Here is a 21,168-nt window from a genome sequence, read left to right as displayed (position 1 = left end):
GTGGGAAGAAGACCTTCTTTGAGAATTGAGAGCAAATATACTGACTGCCCCTTTCCTAAACCAGTGTGACTCCCAACTTCATTTTAATTTCTTACCTTATACCCACAGATGTATGTAACTGTCAGACACTTTGCATTCACTTTTAAGAGTCCTTGTCTAACTGTCCCCCCTGTAATCCTCTGATGTCTGGAGTATGAAAAGCTTTCGGGTCCATGTCAAATGATGATATCTAGCCTTATAAACAAAGTATTTACAGTTGATATGTGGGTCAGGTTTCCTATCCCCATGCTAGTAAAATCCAGAATATGCCTTAGACTCTTGAATCATACATAGAATTACTTCCTACCTGGTCTCAGCTGGATGACTGTTGCATGATTACTCTTGAATTTGCATGAAATGGGATGGTTTATGTGGAAAATTGGCTCTTAATGAGGACTTCGTATCAATAGAGGTACAACTGATAACATTACATAATTAATGTTATTACTTAGTAACACTAAAATATTTCAGATGTAACACTTACTAGTATTACATAGATTTCTTAGTCTTCTAGTTATTTGCATGCCAGCTGTCTGCATGTTGCATTTTAAACAGCTTTAAGAACTAGTGTTCCACTGGAGATAATGTGTCTCCTGGAGGTGCTATGTTACACATGAAGCTTCTTCTATTTGTGAATTTTATTTTTTTAAAATGTATATTATATGTGTGTGATCATTTTAAAAATAAATTGGCTTTAATCAGTGGATGCCAATTTGTTGAAACCTTAATTTTCATTCAGTGGCTTAATTTATTACCTTAATTTATTACCTTAATTTATTACCTTAATTTGCAGCTTTAGAATGACAAAAATATGTTGAAAATCATCAGTAGCCCGAAAGGAAAATAGACGTAGTTGAGAAATTTTCCAAACGTTTCTTTGTAAGTTAGTTTCGAAGTTTTTATTACCGCATTGCAAAGCAGATTAACTTCTGCAGTTCATTAATGTTCTTCTACTAAATGTAAAAACCCTGGGTTTGAAGGGAAGAAATGCTGTTTTTCTCTATTGTTAAACTGTGACAAATTACTTCTACATAAATCTTGACTCCTTTTGTTTAGTGTTGAGTTTTCACATCTCCCAAATGATATAACTGTGCCAATAATCATTTAAAAATTAAGAACCACTACTAAAATGATGTAATACTTTTTTGGCGATCAAAAGTAGTTGCCATGGTGATTGCAGTGTACGACATAACTAACACTTCATTCTTCATAATGAGTGAGGTGGTTTCTAGAAGTTAAGTAAATAGAAAAGAAGTCTGAAATATTAGTAAGTTATTCCAGCAATAGACGTTAGCAGGTAATGACAGAGATATGATTTTTATGGACAGGAATTTGTGTTTTCTCAATTTTACCACATTAAGTTAAAATACTATGAATGCGAGGCATTTCTATCATTTGTTTTTAATCACTTTTTGACTATTTGTATAGATGCATTAAAAATTAGCTAAATGAGTTAAAAATGGATAAGAGCAAATCATGGGGTGAAATCTAATGGTTAAGTCATGAACTTAACCATGACTGCTCCCCCTTACTTTGTTGAATTAAAGTGAACTATCAACATAACAATTGAATGCCTTTTAACCTAAACTTCCTACTAGTCAGGGAAATTATGTATTCAGACAGGCATCAGCCATTGCTAAAGTAGGAAAACCATTTCAAAATTATCTTTAGTAGAACTGTTGAAAGAGAACATCCTGTGATATGCCTATAAAACTGATTATTATTAGGTGTGTGATATGTCAGTAGAGGGAAAATCAGAAACTTTGCTTTCTGGTAATAGTTCAAGGTTTACTGCACCACTGTGTTCAAAATGTCCTTTCTTACATGTGTGTCTATATGTACACTATATAGGATAAGCTGGTATGTAAGGCACATCTGCATTGCATTATAACACTTACTGTGACCTTCCATGTCTTCAGAATGGAGCTGGAGGTGAAGCTATTTTACTTAGATAGTTATAGTATACCAGTGTTGGATTTTCATAGCAAGTAATACATTATGAGTGTATAATAATGTTTTATTCCATTTAACCCTCCTATGTTATGTTTCAGACAACTATTCTAAATGCTTTTCAAATATTGTCTATAGATACTTTCTTAAATAATCCTCCCAGGAATCCATGAAATCAGAATTATTATGTTATTATGTCCACTTTGTAGATTAGACTGCTGAGGTATAGGGACACTGGCATGTGGTTGAGCTTGGGCACAGGTGCAGACAACCAAGACATTCATGACTGTATTCAACGGTAGTATGTTAACCACTATAGACTCGGGGTGTGTGTGTGTGTGTGTGTGTGTGTGTGTGTGTGTGTGTGACAGAGAGAGAGAGAGAGAGAGAGAGAGAGAGAGAGAGAGAGAGAGAGAGAGAGAAACCAGCTTTGTTGTTGGCCGCTAGCTTACAAATAACAATGCTGAGACTTCTTATTGATTATGCAAGCTCAGTCTAAGTAGGCTTGCCCCACTAGTTCTTAAGTTTAACCCATTTCTATGTGCTTATGTTTTGCCTCGTGCCCTTTTACATTTCTTTTATTCTGTATGTCTGAATCCCTCCAAGGCTTTTTGGCGTCTGATGGGTGCCTAGATTCATCTCCTCCTCCTTCCTCCTTCTGCTCCCCCCCCTCTCTCTCTCTTTCTCTCTCTCTCTCTCTCTCTCTCTCTCTCTCTCTCTCTCTCTCTCTCTCTCTCTTCCTTCCTAGACCTCCTGCCTAGCTATTGACTGTTCAACTTTTTATTACACCAATCGCAGCAATACATTTCCATACAGTGTACAAACAGTGCACAGTGAGAGAGAAGGAGAGATTCGAATAAATCACATATAGGAACCATTAGCATTTGTACACTTATTTTACTGAAAAGTAAGTTTCTCTTTAGCATTTAAAAACTTATCTCTTATTTATGTATGTATGTATTTATTTAGTGTGTGTGTGTGTGTGTGTGCGTGTGCATGTGCGTGTGCATGTGGCATGGTGTTCGTGTTGAGGTTGGAGGATAGCTGAGAAGAGTCGTTTCCCTCCTCAGGAGTTTACTGGCAGCAAGTGTCCTCTGAGCCATCTCAGTGCTTACAGAGCTTCCTTCTCTTAATTGTAGGATTTCTAAAGCTCAGAGCAGAAACATAATGCATGCAGAGAATGTAGAAAATTATGAAGCTACAGTATAGAATGAAATTCAGGCAAACAGATTAGTAAATATTTATACTTCGGAAATAGTTAAAAATAATAGATCTAAAGAATTAAGAGTGTTACGTTGTGTGTAGACCTAGGAAAGAAGAGAGATGCTAATATGCGTGTGTATAATCAGCAGGACCCTGGCTGCAGGGATGTGGAGTCCTTTAGTTGTAACAAATCTAGACTCAGATTGCTGTGAGTGATCTGAGCATGCCCACTGGCTATCTGCTGCTTTTTATTCTCATTGTTATTCAATCCCTCCTGCTCCCCCCTCCTCCTCTTTTGATCGCTCTTTTAGCTTGGCACCAGCCTTATTGAGTGTAATAGTCAGATACACTTCAAGTTTCAGTGATTCTTAGAAATGAACAAAACTTTATCATACATTATGAGACTCTTATTTAAACTATAAAGAATGAATTTAACAAACATTTAATGTTTTCATGGCCATTTTGAGGAGAAAGCAGTAGCTGTTATTATATTATACATTGAAGTATTTCTCAGCTGCCCAAGATTCTCTAGGCTGGATTCGTTCTGCAAGGGCGTAGAGTTAAAAAAGGGACTGGGTTTATTCTTGGAAATACCATCACAACCTAATTATAATGATTTCACAACTGGGTCACAGCACCAGCATAAGAAGCAGCGAGAGAGTTTATGGTGCGGTTTGTTTTTATTTCCATGTCTACGTACAGCCAAAAATACCTAAAAATACCCACTGAATGACACTAATTATTTACATATGAGTGTAAAATGCAGAGCAGATGTGAGCCATTACGCCAGCTAAAACACACATTGAATAGAAGTTTCCCCACCTTGTGACTGCCTGGTAAATACCATGTGCTGACTTTTGTGCTGTAGGTAGTGAATGTGTTGCTTGACAGAGACTGTCCATGCCCAGGAGTGCAGGGCAAACCCAGAGATGCTGTGAAGATGGAACAGGATAGGGAAACTGGGAGGATGCCCGTAGGTGCATGTTGTAGCACTCGTTTTCCTTATTTAACTACTTGAAGCTTCTCTCTGTGAAGCAGTAATGATGCTCCTGTGTTTGAGGTAGGTGTGTAGGGTGGTACCCATCTTTATTTTGTTCTTTTGTGCAATAGCATACAGCGTTGAATGAGCCTAAGTACGCCATCGACTGAATCCATCTAACATGTTTTTGCAGCAGCTTGCGGACATAAATATTTTTAGTAAACAGTTCTCTGCAGTTTTTTTTTTTTTTCAGCTACTCAGCAGAACAATGATTTTCCAAATACCAAGCATTTGGAAGACCAAGGATTCAGCTCTAGGCTAGGTAGCTTTAGGATTATCCAACTCCCAAATTTATACTAGTGAAATGCAAAGTATAGATTTAACTTTTATTAATTACAATAAGGATTTAGGTCGTTTTGCATCCTTAGAAACCAATTGAAAAGGACCGGCGTTTCAAAAGGAGTACATCCTCTGTAAGTCACCAAGTTCTAGGTTTAGGGTGAACTTCTAAGTCTCTGGGCTGCCCCCCATGTCTCCAGCTCTACCACACACAGGAACAGTTTACCAAATCTGTTTCCTGCCACTCATTGCAACCTGGGCTTGGGTCTTAGGGCTTTACTTAATATTAGTGACTCTAAAGTCCTGAATCCAATTCTTTCCTGTCATGAGCCCAGGCTGCCAGCTAGGAGTACATCCGTGCTGTCTGCATGCTCTGCTCTGATTGTGTCCCTGCCCTGACCAAAGCTGTCTGGTTGCTTCCAGTTGTTGAGCCGAGATATCCTCAAGATCGTGGTTCTTCCCGTACATTTCTTCCCTTTACTTGAGCTTCATTCTTAGCTCACCGCTGGCTTCCTGATAGTTTTTCCTAGGACCGATCCCAGCGTCCTCTCAAGGCTCACTTACTAGTCTACTTGGGCCTTTTTCTCCTGTTTGGACTTAGGACACTCACTATCCACATCGTTTTCCCTGCACCAAGTAATGAGGGATTTTATTTCTCGGTTTGTTGGCTTTATGTGTATCTGAGTGCCGCTCCTCTCCTCTCGCTGACTGTAAGTAGAGGCAAGCCGCCTGGACCTTAGTGAGCCTTGGATTCATCTTCTGGGTTTTCATTATGGCTCTGAGCAAGCTGCTTTATTTAAGCCTCGGTTCTCTTCTCTATAAAGCGGGCCCGGTAGTAGCTCCCAGACATGAATTTTAATTTGCAAAATCATTTTTCTGAAACTCTGGTGAATTCAGTGGCGCACCTTGCACATTTGACAAGCAGATTTATCGACTCTTCGTAAAAATGAAGCATCATATTTAACATCTGCCCTTGATTCTCGGGGCCTCCCCTGGGTTATTCAATGGCCAGAGCTCCTCCCTGCAGAGCTTTGAGGATAGCCGAGATGTCTGAAGCATCTGGTCTACCCCGGAACACGGGGCTTCTTCCTATTCAGTCTGCTTTCGCAGGTCATGGATCCAGACGGTAGCAGAGCCCTTGTCTTATGGTCTCGTGACTCAGCAGTACCTGGAAGCTTGAAATAACAAACTGGTTCTGTGACTAAAGTGTGAAATTACATTTGGACTTGGAGGAAAGGAGCATGGTCAAATTGATTCATATTGGGCTTAGTTTTTGGAATTGAGAATTCTGTATTTCAGTAACAAAAAATGCGAACGTGATGCGCGAGATGTCTATTGCACAACAGTCTGGGAACTTATGAGCTTTAATCCTTTTATCTATTTTAGGACTTTCTGGGCCAAGTGTTTTGTACATTGGGGGAGATTGTTGGTTCACAGGGAAGTCGTCTGGAAAAGCCAATAGTGTAAGTACTTTTTAATTCAGACAGTGACATGTCAACTCTGGCGTTTCTATGTTATCCATTTGGAACTCATGAATATGTGGTTATAGAAGAAAAATGAGTTTTGAAATTTTTACTGGAATTTTCTCTTGCAGTAACTAATTTTGGCATTTTAATAAAGAATGTATTCCAGCTGTCATATGCTCTACAAAAAAATGTTCAAAACCAAGTTGATCAGATTTGAAAGGAAATGTACTGTATTCTTTTTGTTTATGCTGTTAGATTTAATACTTTATGGAAAATAAATTCACCTCTTTAAGTCAGGACATATGTGTAGCTCTACTTTCAAATCCTTTGTTCAATAATTGTGCTTTTGATGATTGAAATTGTAATAGCTAATTGCGACATTGCTTTCCCTGGGCAGAGATGCATGCAACTGTGTTCACTATAATAAAGCATCAATGACGAACCAAGGAAGTGATTGTATCCACAGGCAGTGTGGGGAACCAATGAGTTCACTGAGTGTATAGAAACATGGGTCCATGGTTCCTTACAGATTAGCAGTGTGCTGGACCACAGAGAAGTCCCACCCCAGCAAACATTGTACTGCCTCCTGTGTCCGGTACCCTCTGAGACCGCCTGCAACTGGAGCAGCAGTGTGTGTGGCTGGTGTGTGGTTGTTCACAGTGGTCCCCTCATTCCGGGAGGCAAGATCAGCAGGACATGTGCCAGCAGCTACTCTGACTTGAGATGGCAGCAGCCCTGGCATCCCCAGAGAGCAAAGTGCAGAATTCCCTAACTGTTTTTACCAGATGAGTTGGTGGAGGAAGCAGTGTGGGATTCTCATGACTTTGATTTATTTATTTATAAAAATCAGGAGGTCCCAGAACAATCAACAACTCAGAACTAAGTACAATGTCCAAACTTTAGGGAAATTTAAAGCCCTTCTTCACCACATCACAAAATAAATATGTCAAAGCGACCTTTTCCTCTTTAGCCCCCTGTGAGTGAGATTACCATGTTATCTCTCTCATATTCTGTATAACATTTAACTTCATGTGTGTATCAGTGATATACAAAACATCTTAGCTCACAAACTATTCATTTTGACTTCTTTTATTTACTTTGATTCTCTGATGTTCTTACAAAATTATTACCAAATATCCATTGAGGTCTTCATTGTGTCCATTCCCTTTTAAGTATTCTTGTTAAGAATAATTTATTTCCATCTAGTTATAAAACTTAAATGTTTATTAGTAAAATGTATTTATGCTCAGTTTAGTAAGTAATAAAGCCAGCTGTGGAGACTAAAGGAAGAGGATTGGCAAAAGATTAAGACTAGCCTAGGGTACAATGTGAGAATGTTCTAGACTAGCCTGGATTGTAATGTAAGATCCTGTCTCATAAACAAAACAAAACAAACCCACCAAAAATGTCTTTAAAAATACGTGGTAAAGTAATTTTCTAAGTAAATACCATTAAATGCTTCTAATTCTCGTGACATTTTTTAGTCAAGCGACTAGTGTTCATAAGGATTCCTGGTATAGCATGAATCTAACTTTAGGTTTTTCTAAGAAAAAAATTTCACATTACATCTTCTACTATCTTAATGGTACCTTTAATATTTTTCAAGAGAGAGCATACACAGTAGAGCATGAAATTTTCATTTCAAATCAGAGAAGTGGAAGAGACAACTGGCAATCATATTTTTAAATTGCTGGCTTTATTGAAAAATTATAACTGCTCTATTTTTTTTCCTCTAGCAAAAGAATTCTTTTATTATTTTTAAACAGCTTTTAAAAGTCAAAATTATTATCTTCATTGGGGTGTGTGTTGGCTATGGTATAGCATAAGATTGTAACCTTGATTCAGCTAACACAAAACTTTCATTGGAAGAGGCAAACAAATGTGAACCCAAGCTAAGAGGTAACAGTACCTAGAGTAATGATTGGAAGACTCACTAACCATAGGAGAATTTAGTAGTTATTGAGTTGAGCTTGTTTTACACGACTGTCCTTTGGGTTTCCTAAGTGGTGCTGAGGCTGGGCAGTCATGAAATACCCTGACGTGATAAGTGTGGATTCCAATTATTGTGTTTCATCTCTAGCGGATTTTGAAACAGGACTTGTTTGCTTTGATATTGTATGTATGTCATAGAATGACATATGATGCAGTCCCTTTCGATGTCTAAGTATATGTGTGTCTTGACTGAACCATTTTCTCAGGAAAAATAAACACTAAGTCAATGTTGTGTGGTAGGCTTCTTTATTTGAGGTGCACTAGGCAACACGCACCCGTAGAAGTGGGCAATGAATTGCAGAGTTGAATATCACAGAGACTGGTCACAAAAGAAAGAAGACAGCAGCTAGAGAAACTGCAGGAAGGTTGTGTCTGAGGTGAGGATGTTGAGTACTTTAGACAAGTGGAGCAGAAGAAAGGCAAGGGAAGTTGAGACACACTGATGGTTAAGAGATCGAAGCCAAATGTGATTAACTTGCTTGTGGAATGACATCCTGAGAGCTCGGCAATTGCTTCCACTCAGGTGAAGAGAGGATTGAAACAATTACATGTAGTCCCCAACCCCACTGTTCAAAAACTCCATCTTTGAGAGAGGTAGGTGTCTAGAAGACATAAATGATCTGAAAAATAAGGCCCGCTGGCTAAGATGGAAGTTCAGGGTCTTCTGGTGATGATGCAGTTTCTAAGCAAAGGCACTTTACTCCATTACCTAAGCCTCTAATGAATTTCTTGTTGTTGTTTGAAAACTTGCAGTTGTGTTGAGAAATCCAGGGAAACATTTTTTTCCCTACAGCTCTGTTGGGTTGTCTGCATTGCCACGGCAGTTCTCCAAAGAAGCTGAACCTCCCATAGATTCCCCCAGCTTCCGGCCCATTCTTGTGGATCCACTGACATTATTTTCGCCTATTTTACCATTTTCCATGATTCCATCTAAGAGGAAAATGAAGGGAAGAAGAAAAAGGTTGGGGAATGTGACATGCTTATTTCAGTTGAAGAGAGAATGACTGTGGACAAAAGGATGAAGAAAATATTAATAATACAAAATCAGAAATTTGCTTCTCTGATAGGAAGTTTAGGGACACACAGAGACTCCTGAGAAGTGAAGACGTATGTCTCTGTTCTCCAAAGTCCCCTCTGTCTTGGACCACCTTCCCACCAGCTGACCAGGCAGCCACTCAAAACCAGACAATGTTCAGGCTGTTTCCCAAGGCTAGGGATAGAGATGAGAGCTGCACATTCTCCTGCTTGCAGGCAGTACCTTTACAATCCTGTTAAGGGCTCTGGCAATCTTCCTGTCCTGCTGAGCACACACTTCTGAAATACAGCATAAGGTACCTCCCGAGGTGGGAAATACACCCACAATAAACAAAATTGATTCATCTTGAATTTTAAAACTCTTCCTGTGTCCCATATGTTATTTATGTTAAATAACATTATTCAAATGATTTGACATTTATTTACTAATTCATTTAGGTAAGAGATTTATTTTCTAATTAGTTTCCCCTTTACATTCCACATTACTCAGAGCGCCCCCTTGTTCTCTTTCCTTTAAATGGCCTGGTTCATATTCTGATAAGATGTTCAGAGACCTCTTTCTCAGCTTCCTAATTGCAGCTGAGTTATCACACCTCATAAAACACAAGCTTTTAAATGAAAAGTAATTGTAAATTTTGGTGATTTAGAGAAGACAAAGTAGCATCCTAAATTATTCATTAATCAAACCTTCGACAACTAAGGCAGGTTTGACATAAAAACAAAAAGAAAAGCTTCTTGTATGTAGCCCCATGTCTTGTTAAATAATCATAAATTGAATTTAAACTTAGCTAGTATATTTCTGGGCTTCAGTGATGGCTGTCTTTGAAGATTTAGGTTTTTGTTTTCTTATAAAAAGTGATTAAGAAAATAGTTTCTAAGAACTAACGCGAAATGATTTGAAATTTTATCCAAAACTCTTTCTTTCGTTGTATTAACATTTCAACCTTTTTTCGCAGTTTCCTGAAAGTCCATTTTGTTGGGTACAATATATTTACCAAATCTTTATTACTAAACATTTTTTGGTGTCCTGCTGCTTACTTTCTCTGTGGCTTTGGCTGGATCCCTGTGGCTTCTGACCCATCTTTTAAGAGGTCCCATCATTATTCAGCCTTGCTCCCACTGGGCCCTCGGTTTTCTCATGCTGTGAGATCAGACTTTCTTTGTCCTGTTCTCAGAGCCTTCCCCCACCCGTCTTTAAGGAGTTTAGTGGTGGACTCAGGAGAGAGTCAGCTCCAGTTTAAGAAGGACTGCTGTTATCATCTGGAGGGAAGTGAGGATTATGTTCCTCAAGCAATATGTTTTCTGATTTTGTCCCTTTCAGTCAGGCACACAACAATAGCCTAAAGACCCTAAGTAGGTGCCACGTTCTAAATAGTGTTCATAGAAACTAAGTCTTTTAAATTAGTAGACTTTCAGCAGACAAGATCTCAACTGTGACGTATTATATCTGTACAACTGAGGGTTACACCAGTGGCATAAACAATGAATTGGACCAAAGGGAAATATACAGCTGTGGTAATGGAGGGGGTTTGCCTAAGCTTTGGAGGTGATCAGAACTTGGTGTCTCCATTTCCCAGGTTTGTAATTGAAGGAAAACTTGTTTTAAATTCCTAGCTCCAGTTCCTCTTTAGAAGCACCCCAATCATACACTTCTAGCAGACTTGTAAGAAATAGCAGTGCTTTATATGATAAGTTTGTCTTGAAGGACTCAGGCTTTAATAAGCATTGAAATAGCGGCAGCTGTTAATACTGATGTTTAAACTATCCAGCAGCTTCTAGGAGAAACCTCTTAAACCAATTCCTTAATCTCTCCTCCCTCGGCTTTCCTCCCTCCTCACTTGTCCCTCTTCCTTGGGTGTGGCCGTTTCTGTGTGTTAAGATAGATATTCAGCAAACTTAGGGAAAGGACAATCAAAAATCAAGTTTGATTTTATTACGTAAATTGTTATCTAAGTATTAATATTACGATTATTTTGTCCGTTTAAGTATGTACCTGAATGCCAGATTGGATTACTGAAATGAGTTCCCCTTTTTATTACTTGTGTTTTATGGAAAGATGTGGTTATTGCTAAGTGTCCTAAATTTCTGTAGGGTCAGATGTATGCATGTTCTTACACAAATGCAAAGAAACCAACCTCAAGTTCAGTTAGAAACCTTGGTGTATGTAAACAGCCTGTGAATGCAAATACATATCAGTAACATTCATGGGTGATACAGTCTGAGGTCACCTGGGAGAAGGGCTTCTGAGAATGACTGAGACGTTTATCTTCTTCATGGTAGTTGATACGGAAGGACAGCCCCCGCGCCTTGTGCTTTGGGTCTTGGGCTGCATAAGTATAGGAAGAGGCTGAGAAATACAGGCATGCATTAATTTGTTGTTCAGTGGATGTACTAGTGGCTTCCACTTGCTGCCACTTTGCCTTCTGTGAAATGGTAGGCTGTCATCCTCTCTGTGAGCCAAATAGACGCTTCTTCCCTTCGGTTGCTTTGGTTGGTATTACTTTATCATGGCAACAGAAAGAACTAAAACAATGTTATTCAATATTTCACAAACTAATGCATTTCATTAATAAGGACTTCAGATGTTTGAGCAACACAGGATAAACAGAAAACTTGTCTCATTCTGTGGGGTGGGAAACAGTATCCAAAAAACTGCATGTTCTGTAAAGGCCAAGGGTAGTAAATTCTAATGCCAGTCCCTTATGTGTCTGCCACAAGCTCGTGAACTTTATGTACGACAGGAGTTTAGTACTTAGTTGAAGCAGTTTTTCTGCTCGTTTTCGTGTATAAACTCTGGGAAGAGCCCCAGAAATAAGTAATATTTAGAAATACGTGTTTATTTCTAAAAAGGAAGGTGTCCACAGTAGGATATTCACAGCGGCATTTGACTCCGTGCTATTCAGAAATTCTGGCAGCCACAGTTAGTGTCATGGAGACGAACTCTTCTGGATGCGAAGGTGTAGAAAGACATGGCGAGTCATGAAAATTTGCACAAAATGTATTTATGTTCATCAAAAAACATCTTTGAATGTCGCCAATAGAGGTAAATCTCAGAATTGTTAGTCTGTTATTCTGTGGAGATGTGACATTTCCTTCATCCAGATGAGATGTGCATGTAACTCCTATAGACATTCTCATATGAGAAAAATGAAGTAATATTCACTATACTGAGCAAATAATAAAGTGGTGAGAGTTCTTATTTCTCTGTCAGATAAAATATGGGCTTAAAACATGCCTCTCCTGAAAAAAAAAGTCTTTATTCGAAAGTGATTATGATCAAGAAACTGCTAGACTTGAGGGTGAAAGCTGAAAAGGCCTAGTTATTCCTGATCTTGCTAAGTTCCCCAGTCCCCCATCAAATGAACAGCTACAATTCCCTGCTTATATGAGTGGAATTAGGATGACTTAGACTGGTGTTTGTAGGCCATTTTTATTATGATAAATTTTATAATGAATGTGGAAAAGAATTCAGGAGTTTTGTTTTTTTTTTTTTTTTTTTTTTTTTTCCACCTCAAAGAGATTCATTCACTTTGGTTTGGAAACTGATTACAGGTTGTCAGCAAAAGCATAGTTCAAACCAGGGAAATAAAGAGGAATATTTAATCTTGTGCTCCCGCGGTTGGTAGCACAATGGTAGATGGATAATGGGAGTTGAACATGATTTTGAAAATGGCCTTCAGATTTCTGTGAATAGCTGGATAGGGCCAGTGTAAATACAGGGAGTTCAGATAAGAGTAAGGTGTCCCTTTGGGCCTGCCATACTACTCTGCTTGCTGTGGAGGCAGGTGGGGTCTTTCTGTGTTAGCCTAACCTTCTTGCTTCTGATATCTTCCTGCCAATGTCATGACTGAAGATAACAAATAAGACATGATCTGTTACTTTGGAAGACAAACAATGAATAAATTACTACATAATTTTGTGCACTGAATAAGCATTCCAGGTATCAACTGACTTAAATATCATGACTGTCTTAAAGGATGCTCCTTCTCCAGTGTTTTGTAATTTAAGCAGAAAAACATTTCATAGATACTCGAGTTTCCTTCATGTAGACAACCCACAGCTGATTCTTTCCTCAGCCTTCCCCTCTTGTATGGGACAGAACTTGAAGATTTCAAATTCAATTTATGTGTGGAATCACCTTGGCACTGTGGTGAGGAAACTAGTAGGTGAGGAAAGCTTTTTGTTCATTTGTTTTTGCTGTTATTTTTGAGACAGAGCTTCTCTGTGTAGCCCTGGCTGTCTTGGAACTCACTTTGCAGACCAGGCTGGCCTCATACTCAGAGATCCTCCTGCCTCTGCCTCCTGAGTTCTGGGATTAAAGATGTGTGCCACCACTTACTGTTCAGTAGTGAGGAAAGATCTTTATGGGGCAACTTTGGAACATTAACCATTCTGACCTATAATAGGGGACACAGATAAAAAAGAAAAAAAAGCAAGAAAACCTGTCACTTCTTAAGAATGTTCGGAAGCAAAATGTCCCTGAGAGAAAGACTCCAAGTCCTCTCTTCTGTGGCAGTGACACAATTTTATATGAGCAAGACAAATATCAAGTATATAAACTGACAGTATGATTGCGTAAAGGTATGGTTGAAGGGGAGGCTTTTATTATAGATATTATGGAGAACAGTCAGAGGCATCTAGAAGATTCCAGAACAGGGAGAGAAAGTAGTAGACTGAACATGGCCAGCAGTCTGGACCAGGTCATGAGAGGAGAGAGAAAGGGAACAAGAGAGAAAGACAAAGAGAGTATGGGCAAAGGAGACCAAGGGTGTGCACAAATGAAACAGCAGGGTTCTAAGGACCATGAGAAGCTGGGAGTAGGGAAACCCATGATCTGGAAAGACTTTAGGGTAAGGAGCGTGGTCTGAGAGGAGCCAGGATGCCAGCATGGAATCTTAAATGTGCAACAGGTACTCTGATACTGAGGGAGACCGGAGGCCAGTGTGTGCTTTGGTTTCTAATAATCACCACCTACGGCCATTTGTTCCTTCCCCCAGTGAGGAGGAAATGGCTCCTTTGATAGAGGAAAACAGGCTCCACAAGCTTAAGAGGAATGCTGGCTTTTATCTAACTGCCAGAATTTGGACTTGACATCAGGAAATATGCTTGAGTTAATTTGTCAGAACCATGTGAAATCTACCCCTAGCATCCGATCTTCTGCCTTCCTGTTCTCCTAATGTGGAATTCCTAGGAAGACAGTATAATTATTTGGAGTCTGTTGTTTTAGGAGTCTGAGGAAAAAGGAAAGGCAGAAGTTTCTCCTCTCCAGCACTGATTCCTACAGCCGAGTATGAGCCATACATAAATACCTGAAGGAGGGAATGTTTGTAAGAGGCAGCAAAATCTTCCCCCTCTCGCTCCTTTGATGTAGTCATCAAAGCGAGTGAAAGAGACCCACCAATATTTCTACGTCAGTTGAGCAGAGGGTGTTCTTACACTGTCTGCTGTTACCTTTACCTACCAACACCCTGTGGGCTAGGTAACAATTGTCATCATTCTTGTATACCAGGAAACAGCAAAGAAGGGGGGGGGGGATTCCAGAGAATCAAAATGTAAATGGATGCCTTTGGCTTCTGAGCTCATAAGCTTAACCATAACACCTGGTGTTGCCATCAACACACTGTGTTTATTAACAGCTTTGAAGGAAGTTACAAAGCCTCATTTTGTTGGGAACATAAAAAATTTCATTAGGAAATCAAGGACGCCAACTCTCAAGAATGAGCCTCCCCTCCCATATCTCTCTCCTCCCAGCTTCAAGAGCAGGCCATTGCCCCATCTTTCCTTAAGGTGAACTGGGCTGACCTGTGGTCCGCGGAGCCACCACAGCATAATTATGGAAGACAAAACATGTGCAAAAAATTTTAAAAAAGAATCCTTCCAATGTGGGAATGAATCAGACAAGGACTCGGTTCTTCTTGTTTGACAAAGTCATCGCTTTCGATCTTCTGTGTGGTGACACAAAACACCCAGCGTGCCCCTCATCACTGTCTCATTCTGGTACTGTCGGCTTTCTTGCTTTAATGTTTGTTTTTTCTTTCTTTTGCGAGCCTTCTGTCCCTGAAGCAGCTGAAATCTGTGGCTCTTCCCAGTGTCAAAATGTATACAACAACAAATTCACAAAGTTCGGTGGCTTCAAGGGAAGCAATTTGTCAGCTAATTCCACCTCCTCCAGTATCCCGGCTGAGGCAAATGTAGATTCTTTTATTCCAACCTTAATGGCTAGTATTAACTGTAATGTTAATAACGGATATCAGCTCACGGCACACCATAAATATGCCTCTGTCCCTACACGCACAGATGCCTTTTGTGGACTGAAAACAGATGAAAGAGGGCCGCTGTCGAGTCCAAAAGGCTTCAGAGCTGGGCTGACACGGAGCCTTATGGGTAAGAAGGAAGCAGCCCAGTGTCTGGAGGAGCTGTCACTGGGGCTGCTGAGGTGACACCAGACAGCAAATCTCTAACGTCTAGCCACAGGGGAAGGCTGAACTGGGGTCTGAGAACAGGAAGTAGTGGGTTCAAGTCCAGAAAAGGGAAAAGGTACAATATGCTGCATCAACAGCACAGGCCTGAGTGGGGTTGAAGCTTTGAGGACTGGCAGGGATTCTTCTGCTTGCCAGTACTTGGTGCCCACACCAGGTATCAGATGACGGTTTGGTGTGGAGCCGAACTGTCACATGTATATTTTATGAGGTCCATGCAGGCGAGTTGTACCATTCCTGGGTCTGTGTGTCTTGTAAATTCTTGCTTTCGGTTTTTTTTTCCTGATTTGATTTTAATATGCCCATGGCTGTCATAGTCTGAATTCACCCCAATAAGCTAATAGGGTGGCTCCTTTTCCATTCCCCCAAATAAGTTATTTGTAGCTTGTGGGTTCACCTAGGGGCTACAGTTATCTTCCTGCCTAAAATGGAGTCAAACTGCTTATGAAATGGAGGGATCATCCTAGGGCAAGGCATTTTGAAACCTGAAAATCAACCATTTAATACAGCATTGAGTAACTTCTAGTAGGGAATGCCTGATTTCAACCTCATCCCTCACGAGCTTTGTGCAGAGTTTCCACTCCAAGGCTCATATTGTCCTTGGAGGAAGAGACGTAGTTACGGTGTTAGTTTTTGTGTATTTGCTTCGTGGCCCCTGTGTATTCAGTCTTCACAGGGGCACAGTGTTTGTCATTCTAGAACTAGGTACAGTCAAGGGACATCAGTCTCTGGGAATACACCCCAGTGGGTGAAAGCCTTCAGTGTGCCCGAATGCCTGATCTCTGCTTCTGTAAGCACAGAAACCGTGCAATCAGATCTTAATTCAGACTGAGTCAGTCTGAGGCAGGATTCCAAACACAGATAACTGCTCAGGCAACTGGCATTTCTAAATAAAGTCCCTTCTCATGTAGGCTTTCAGTCCTTTGGGCAAATGGATTCAGTTGTGGTTTTAAAAATAAACTTGCAGTTCATACTTGGCGGCATCGATTTTTCTGAGCCTCATATTAAAGTCCATTCCTTGCCTCGTAAACATCTTTGATTACTTGTTTGTTTCTAAATTCTCTGTTGTCTTTTCTTAAGCACGCAAGCTTAAATCCTGAGTAAAATAGGACAACAGAGAAATGGTTGTAGTTCTTTCCTTCATGAAGCAGGACACATGTAGCTCGCTGGGACAATCCAAGAGCATTCTTTAAGCTCAAACTGGAGGCCAAGATCTTTCCCATTCCATCCCCAAATGACAATTGCCAAAATCCTTAAAAGGAGAAGCATCACACTCCTGTTATTATACAGATTTGCTGTGTCTTATGAAAAATAATAAAATTCAGTATATGTTTATAAAAGTAAATAATGTGGAGTGATAGACACATTTCTATGCAATTCTTGATAAGCATTTTACTTTGTTTTACATTCTCTGGTGCTGGGAATCAAACTCGGGACCTGAAGTATTCTGGGAAAATGCTGTACCAGGAAAACACACCTCCTATGTCTGTCCTGTATGTAAAAGCCTTACATTTGTTTCTCGGGGATTGGAATGAAAGTTTTAGATTAGAAAATCCTTGCTATAAATGGAATCACTATAATATAAAGGCAGAGAGTAGGTTCCCGTAATATTAACTTAATATTTCTATAAATAGGTAGGTAATCTAGCTCATCAGACCCACATGAATAACATCTTAAATACTTTTAACATATGCGGTGTTTAAGAATTGCCATTCTGAAACCGGGCAGTGGTGGCGCACGTCTTTAATCCCAGCACTCGGGAGGCAGAGACAGGTGTATCTCTGTGAGTATGAAGTCAGACTGGTCTAAAAAAGCTAGGCCCAGGACAGACTCCAAGGCTACAGAGAAACTCTGTCTTAAAAAACTAAAAAAAAAAATTGCCATTCTAGTAATCAAAGCAATTAATAAACCAATTTGGCTATGAGAGGGCAGTGCCAATCTGTCTGAAAGCATACACAGCAAGATTTTCATAACAGATCAATTGTTAGAAGTTCAATACAAGATTGTGTGAGACAGAATACATATCAGGATCATGGACAGAATTTACACAATTAGTAATAAATAGAACCCTTTGTAAGGCTGTCCAGCCCCTGGTCTGGAGAGCTCAGTATAGAGGAAAGGACAAGAGGCAAAGGAGTGTAGAAATCGCTCGTGGCTGCTGCCTGCTGATGTGGGGGCAAACCTGGGGGTCCTGAAGGCTGGAATGCAGTGGAAACCCGATCTACGCCGGCTTCAGACACAGCCTAGATTCAGCAAATGCACACAACTGTTCAGGTCAACTCTTTATCCAGATAGATTTCATCACAACTGGCCACTCTAAAAGAAAGAATCCAAGATTAGTAGATAAAGTTTAGTGTTCTAGAAGAAGCTATCTTTTTATGGTAAGTAAGATTCAAAATATTGAGACACACTCAACAACATCATATTACATTAACAATTATAGATTTTTATGTTACTCCTCTGCCCTTTAGGGGTCAGAGATATTCTGGGGTTCATTGTAATCTACAAGGTGTTTAGACTAGTTCTCGGCCTACCATAAATATAGATTATGTTATAAATATTGATTATTAATATATACTATTGATTATAGATTATAAATATCTATTAAGCATAAAAATTACCATTCTTTTCTACTACAATGGCTGCCTTCTTCTCTTCTCAGTGTTAGCAATGACCCCATGCCTATAAAGCAAGATCCCATTTAGTGCCAATATTAAATTTTCAGGGTGACAAATGAACTTCTTGATGAAGTTAATATTTCACATTTTAAACAAAGTTTTTGCCTTCAGTTCTCTGGCATTTGAGATATTTTAAGAGTACAAATTGTTCACTTTGATAACCAATTTACCATAATTTTAGAAATGAAATTTTGTTAGTATATAGCATGTTGCTGAGGAGGATAACTATATCACAGATTAAATCCATCACTAGTTTTAAAAAGTCGCACTTGGGCAGCTCTTTTATTTGGGGAAATGATGTACCTTATCCTATAATTACACTTGGAAGGAATACTCCAATACACAATAAGTAAGCTTCCTTCTGTTCGAGCATTTTCATCTGTGAGACTTTTATGTGGATGTGCGTTTGTGTTTGTTCAGAAGGATAGCGGAGGTCTCTGGGCCTTGGGAAGCCTGGGTTGTTGATTCGTCTGGCATATCTCATAAGAAACTACTCACAGTGAGCAGTACATATTTTGTATCCTCTATGTTCAGTCTTTAAGTGCAGGTGCGCTGAGTATAGCAGCAGCAGCAGCAACAACAGCAGCAACAACAACAGCATTAGTTTCTCACAGTGTCCTTTGTAAACCTTTGCACACTCACCCCTGAGCTCAATGAGGCAATCTGGTTCTACCAGTAATTTTCACGCCTCTTTAGGCACACTGGTATCAAGTTGGAGGCCACTTAGCTTCCGTGTAATCTAAAAGAAAATAGGAAATAGAAATGAAATAGAAATCGGATTTATCACAGTTTTTCCAAGCTGGGTAGCCCTTCCATTTTGCTTGTAGCAGTGCTACAATTTTCTAGAAGACGGGAGACAAGAGCCAGAAAAAATATGCCTGGCTGGGTGATCAATATTAAACTCTTAGAACTGTGGGAAACCTTTACTATGAAGCAGGCCAGTCTTCTAGCTAGTGACCTGAGGCTAGATCCTCTTAGTCCCACCTCCATACCTGGGGCTCCTGAAGGAAGATTTATTTAACAATAGACTAATGCTGTGGGTGCATGTGTGCCCATCATGTGTGTGTGTGTGTGTGTGTGTGTGTGTGTGTGTGTGTGTGTGTGTGTGTGTGATATGTGTATGCTAGTGTCTGCAGGTACAAATGTGTCTGAGCACATTTGGGAACCAGGGAAGGCCAGTGTTTTATTCTGTCTTTGCCTTATTCGCTTGAGAAAGGGTCTCCTACTGAAATTTGACTTAGGTTGGAAACCAGCAATCCTCCCATCTCCAAAGCAGGGACAAGAGGCCAAACTCCACTTTTTACATGGGTGCTGACATTTGAACTCAGGTTCTCATGCTCGTGCTGAAAGTGCTCTGACTGCTGAGCCATCTCTCCAGCTTCGAGAGTTTTACTCCTATGGGCTTCTTGGTTTTACTGTCCTGGTAATCTGACAGTCAGGGAATCACAGCCACATGACTGGAAAGGGCTGAGGTAGCTGTCTAGAATGTCCCAACCCCTTCCAGGGCCTCAGCAGAAGGTCAACATGATAGCGTGAGGTTTACCAGGCCTGTGGCTCACTCTGCCCCGCCTTTTTACCTTCAGTCTACTTAGAATCTCACACTTTGTTTGTCTTTATGCCTGGCGCCATCTTCCATGGGGTACCATGAGTCTCGTCTAGTTACCTTCTCTGTTCCTACAGCATGTAGTCTGGCCATAGTGTATCCCTGGGGCAAATCCAAGCAGGTTTTGCCTACATCAAATCACACCCTTATCTCAAAAAGAATAAGTCAGTTTTTTTCTGGAGCCAAGTATTGATATTGTGGTCCAGGAATATAGATTCATGTCACCCCAATATCCCAAACTCTGTGTTCCAACACGGTAATAGTTTCATTCAGTTTTTATAGTAACAGAGCAAAGCTGTAAAATCCCTAAGAGAGACATAGATGGATCCCCCTGGGAAAGGGAAAGAGACAGGATCTTCTGAGTAAGCTGGGAGTGTAGAGGGGAGGGGAAGGGTGGAAGGAAAGAAGGAAGGGAGCAAAGGAAGGGGAGAGAACATGAGAGATCTGGAAGGCCTAGTTGTGGGAAGGAAAGAGAAGGAGAACAAGGAAAGATTTAAGGGGTTAACGAGAAACCTGGTACTAGGGAAATTCCCAGGAATCCACAGGGATGACCCTAGCTGAGAAGCTAAGCAATAGTGGAGAGGGTGTTTGAATTGCTCTTCCCCAATCAGATTGGTGACTACCTTAATTGTCATCATAGAACCTTCATCCAGCAACTGACGGAAGCGGATGCAGAGATCCACAGCCAACTAAGCACTGGGCCGAGCTCCTCAAGTCCAGTTGTAGAGAGGAAGGAGCCATAATGTGAGCAAAGGGGTCAAGACCATGATGGGGATATCCACGGAAACAGCTGATCTGAGCTAGTGGGAGCTCACTGACTCCGGACTGACAGTGGGGGAACCTGCATAGGACTGAACTAGGCCTGTTGAATGTGGGTGACAGTTTTGTGGCTAGGACAGTCCATGGGGCCACTAGCAGTGGAACCAGTATTTATCCCTACTACATGAACGGAATTTTTGGAGGGATACCTTCTTTGGCCAAGATACGGAAGGAAAGGCATTGGTCCTGCCTCCAGTGACAAGACAGACTTTGTTGACTCCCCATGGGAGGCCTCACCCTCTCTGAGCAGTGAATGGGAGATAGGACCAGGGGAAAGTAGAAGAGTGAGAAGATGGGAAGGAGAGGGAATTGGGATTGGTAGGTAAAATAAGAATGTTTCAAAATAAAAAAAAAATTGAAAACTATCAAGGCCCTTTTAAAATACATTGTTGGGAGCATCAGCTATGCAGGTTAGAGCTAGTCAGGGAGACCTGTTAAAGGCCCCAAATGTTATCTGATGGCACGTCCTTAGCCTTAGGGTGGGTGGAAGTCCATTTCAAAGGATTTATCTGATAATCAGGGATGTTAGGCTAGACCCTGAGGTGAGTAAGGAATGGAATGGCTATAAAGGGACCCGATGAGAGCT

The 21,168-nt window shown here is 40.4% G+C and overlaps 1 protein-coding gene across 1 annotated transcript in view; it reads left to right on the top strand.

Moving 5' to 3' along the window:
* Cpne8 (copine 8) overlaps window positions 1-21,168 on the top strand; it is a 191,898-nt gene that overhangs the window by 68,309 nt on the left and 102,421 nt on the right. The window contains exon 6 of the mRNA XM_038343526.1: window positions 5,897-5,973. Within this exon, the coding sequence (XP_038199454.1) occupies window positions 5,897-5,973 (77 nt within the window). The remainder of the gene's footprint in view (window positions 1-5,896; window positions 5,974-21,168) is intronic.

This window comes from Arvicola amphibius, chromosome 9 (genome assembly GCF_903992535.2).
Source record: "Arvicola amphibius chromosome 9, mArvAmp1.2, whole genome shotgun sequence".
Classification (NCBI taxonomy): domain Eukaryota; kingdom Metazoa; phylum Chordata; class Mammalia; order Rodentia; family Cricetidae; genus Arvicola; species Arvicola amphibius.
Note: the sequence above shows the minus strand (reverse complement) of the source record. Positions and strands in the feature narration are given on the sequence as shown.